Source organism: Heptranchias perlo, chromosome 43 (genome assembly GCF_035084215.1).
Source record: "Heptranchias perlo isolate sHepPer1 chromosome 43, sHepPer1.hap1, whole genome shotgun sequence".
Classification (NCBI taxonomy): Eukaryota; Metazoa; Chordata; class Chondrichthyes; order Hexanchiformes; family Hexanchidae; genus Heptranchias; species Heptranchias perlo.
The window spans coordinates 7,862,260-7,866,024 of NC_090367.1; the positions used below are offsets into that span (position 1 = coordinate 7,862,260).

The window sequence follows — 3,765 nt, forward strand, 5'->3', positions numbered from 1 at the left end:
TCCCTCGACACTGTCCCATCAAACACTCCCAGGGCAGGTACAGGGTTAGATACAGAGTAAAGCTCCCTCTACACTGTCCCATCAAACACTCCCAGGGCAGGTACAGGGTTAGATACAGAGTAAAGCTCCCTCTACACTGTCCCATCAAACACTCCCAAGGCAGGTACAGGGTTAGATACAGAGTAAAGCTCCCTCTACACTGTCCCATCAAACACTCCCAGGGCAGGTACAGGGTTAGATACAGAGTAAAGCTCCCTCTACACTGTCCCATCAAACACTCCCAGGTCAGGTACAGGGTTAGATACAGAGTAAAGCTCCCTCTACACTGTCCCATCAAACACTCCAAGGGCAGCTACAGGGTTAGATACAGAGTAAAGCTCCCTCTACACTGTCCCATCAAACACTCCTGGGGCAGGTACAGCACAGGTTAGATACAGAGTAAAGCTCCCTCTACACTGTCCCATCAAACACTCCCAGGGCAGATACAGCACAGGTTAGATACAGAGTAAAGCTCCCTCTACACTGTCCCGTCAAACACTCCCAGGGCAGGTACAGGGTTAGATACAGAGTAAAGCTCCCTCTACACTGTCCCATCAAAAACTCCCAGGGCAGGTACAGCATGGGTTAGATACAGAGTAAAGCTCCCTCTACACTGTCCAATCAAACCCTGCCAGGACAGGTACAGCATGGGTTCGATACAGAGTAAAGCTCCCTCTACACTGTCCCATCAAACACTCCCAGGGCAGGTACAGCACGGGTTAGATACAGAGTAAAGCTCCCTCTACACTGTTCCATCAAACACTCCCAAGGCAGGTACAGGGTTAGATACAGAGTAAAGCTCCCTCTGCACTGTCCCATCAAACACTCCCAGGGCAGGTACAGGGTTAGATACAGAGTAAAGCTCCCTCTACACTGTCCCATCAAACACTCCCAGGGCAGGTACAGGGTTAGATACAGAGTAAAGCTCCCTCTACACTGTCCCATCAAACACTCCCGGGGCAGGTACAGGGTTAGATACAGAGTAAAGCTCCCTCTACACTGTCCCATCAAACACTCCCAAGGCAGGTACAGGGTTAGATACAGAGTAAAGCTCCCTCTACACTGTCCCATCAAACACTCCCAGGGCAGATACAGGGTTAGATACAGAGTAAAGCTCCCTCTACACTGTCCCGTCAAACACTCCCAGGGCAGATACAGGGTTAGATACAGAGTAAAGCTCCCTCTACACTGTCCCGTCAAACACTCCCAAGGCAGGTACAGGGTTAGATACAGAGTAAAGCTCCCTCTACACTGTCCCATCAAACACTCCCGGGGCAGGTACAGGGTTAGATACAGAGTAAAGCTCCCTCTACACTGTCCCATCAAACACTCCCAAGGCAGGTACAGGGTTAGATACAGAGTAAAGCTCCCTCTACACTGTCCCATCAAACACTCCCAGGGCAGATACAGGGTTAGATACAGAGTAAAGCTCCCTCTACACTGTCCCGTCAAACACTCCCAGGGCAGATACAGGGTTAGATACAGAGTAAAGCTCCCTCTGCACTGTCCCAACAAGTGCATCAAGAAGAGTGCCCCCTCCTGATGTTTGCGGCCTCACAGTGAGCTGTGGACGTTAATGCAGAATTGGGGACAGTTGGTGTACAGAGCAGGCTCAATTGGGGTCTCACTGTGACCCTCCAAACACATCCCACACCATCAATGCCTGACTGTGAAGAGAGAAGTTAAAAGAGACCCCATGTCCACTCTGAAGAAGCTTCGAGCTGGCAGTTGTTTATAAACCAGGGCGGAGGGCTCCCTGAGGGTCTGAGCTTGGGATTTGGGGGATGGGGGTGTAGACAGCACATTCACCCCTGACCATAACCCCCTTTGCTGCCACACCCTTTTATTGAATGCATGTTTTCAAGTTGGAACCGAGGTGGTCCTGGGCTCGGACAGGGCTGGACACACAAGAAAGCTTAATCTTTTATCCCGTGGAGGGGGGGCGGCAGCAGTTTAGGACCAGGAGAAGAGGCAGCAAGCAACCTGTGTGTGAAACCGAAAGCCCTGCAGTGGGGGGGGGGGGGGGAAAGGATCACATCTCGGGGGTGGGGGGGAAAGGATCACATCTGGGGGTGGGGGGAAAGGATCACATCTGGGGGGGGGGGAAGGATCACATCTGGGGGGGGGGAAAGGATCACATCTGGGGGGGGAAAGGATCACATCTGGGGGGGGGGAAAGGATCACATCTGGGGGGGGGAAAGGATCACATCTGGGGGGGGGGAAAGGATCACATCTGGGGGGGGGAAAGGATCACATCTGGGGGGGGGGAAAGGATCACATCTGGGGGGGGGAAAGGATCACATCTGGGGGGGGAAAGGATCACATCTGGGGGGGGGGAAAGGATCACATCTCGGGGGGGGGGAAAGGATCACATCTCGGGGGGGGGAAAGGATCACATCTGGGGGGGGGAAAGGATCACATCTCGGGGGGGGGGAAAGGATCACATCTCGGGGGGGGGGAAAGGATCACATCTCGGGGGGGGGAAAGGATCACATCTCGGGGGGGGGAAAGGATCACATCTCGGGGGGGGGAAAGGATCACATCTCGGGGGGGGGGGAAAGGATCACATCTCGGGGGGGGGAAAGGATCACATCTCGGGGGGGGGGAAAGGATCACATCTGGGGGGGGGGAAAGGATCACATCTGGGGGGGGGGAAAGGATCACATCTGGGGGGGGGGAAAGGATCACATCTGGGGGGGGGGAAAGGATCACATCTGGGGGGGAAAGGATCACATCTGGGGGGGGGAAAGGATCACATCTGGGGGGGGGAAAGGATCACATCTGGGGGGGGGGGGGGGAAGGATCACATCTGGGGGGGGGGGCTGGGTCCAGATTGGGCTGAGACAATTCGCCTGATAAATTAGCAGTGTTTTAAAGAAATAAAAAGCAGACCACAGAAATCGCAGATCAGGAGAAGGAGGCGAATATAAGACAGCAACTACTGCAAAAAAAAGTTACTTCCTCAAACTTCTGATCCCCCCCAAACTCACAGGGCAATTTCTGTTTTAAACATCCGCCCTTCGCCAGTAAAATATCAACACCCGCCCCTTTTCTTCTTAAGAATCCCCCTTCTAAATGACCAGTCTTACCATTTCTTGGTGCATTCGACCATCAATTCCTGGTAGGAGGCAACGAATCGGAATTTGGAGGCTCGTTTCCCAACTCGCTGGAGCCTTTTCCACACTGAGGTCATTCTTGTATCCTGTCGATTTCTGTAAATCCCTCGACGTTTCACAAACACACACAATTTTTTTTTTGTTGTTAAATTTTTTTGCAAAAAAAAAACAAAAACCCAAACAAAACAAAAACCCAATCACATGTTTGCAGCTGTCACATTTTTCAAATGAAGCCCATTAAAAACTGCAATTCAGTTGGACTTTTCTGCTCAAATGTCCCATGGGTGTCAGACTGGGAGAGGGAGGAAGTGACAGTCGTGCTGAGCCCAATCCACCGTCTGATCTGGCTGCCTTTCTGCTGTAAATAATGTCCAGTCTCACCATTAGAAGGAGATCCTGTCAGTCCCCCCTCTCCTCCCTCCTTGTCAGTTGCAAGCCCTCTTGGAAACTGACCAGCCCCCTCTCCTCCTCCTCCTCCTCCCTCTCCTCTCCTCTCCTCCCCTAGCTCAGACCCACGCGTGTCTCAGTAAAGTGACATGTTAAAATCTCTCAGCCTGCTGCCCCAGGACAACGCCTCTCTCTCTCTCTCTCTCAGATCCTCCTGTCAGTT

At 52.6% G+C, this 3,765-nt stretch overlaps 1 protein-coding gene across 1 annotated transcript in view; it reads right to left on the bottom strand.

Moving 5' to 3' along the window:
* LOC137306364 (EH domain-binding protein 1-like) overlaps positions 1-3,232 on the bottom strand; it is a 38,451-nt gene extending 35,219 nt beyond the window's left edge. The window contains exon 1 of the mRNA XM_067975518.1: positions 3,129-3,232. Within this exon, the coding sequence (XP_067831619.1) occupies positions 3,129-3,232 (104 nt within the window). The remainder of the gene's footprint in view (positions 1-3,128) is intronic.
* Between the last annotated feature and the right edge of the window lie 533 nt (positions 3,233-3,765).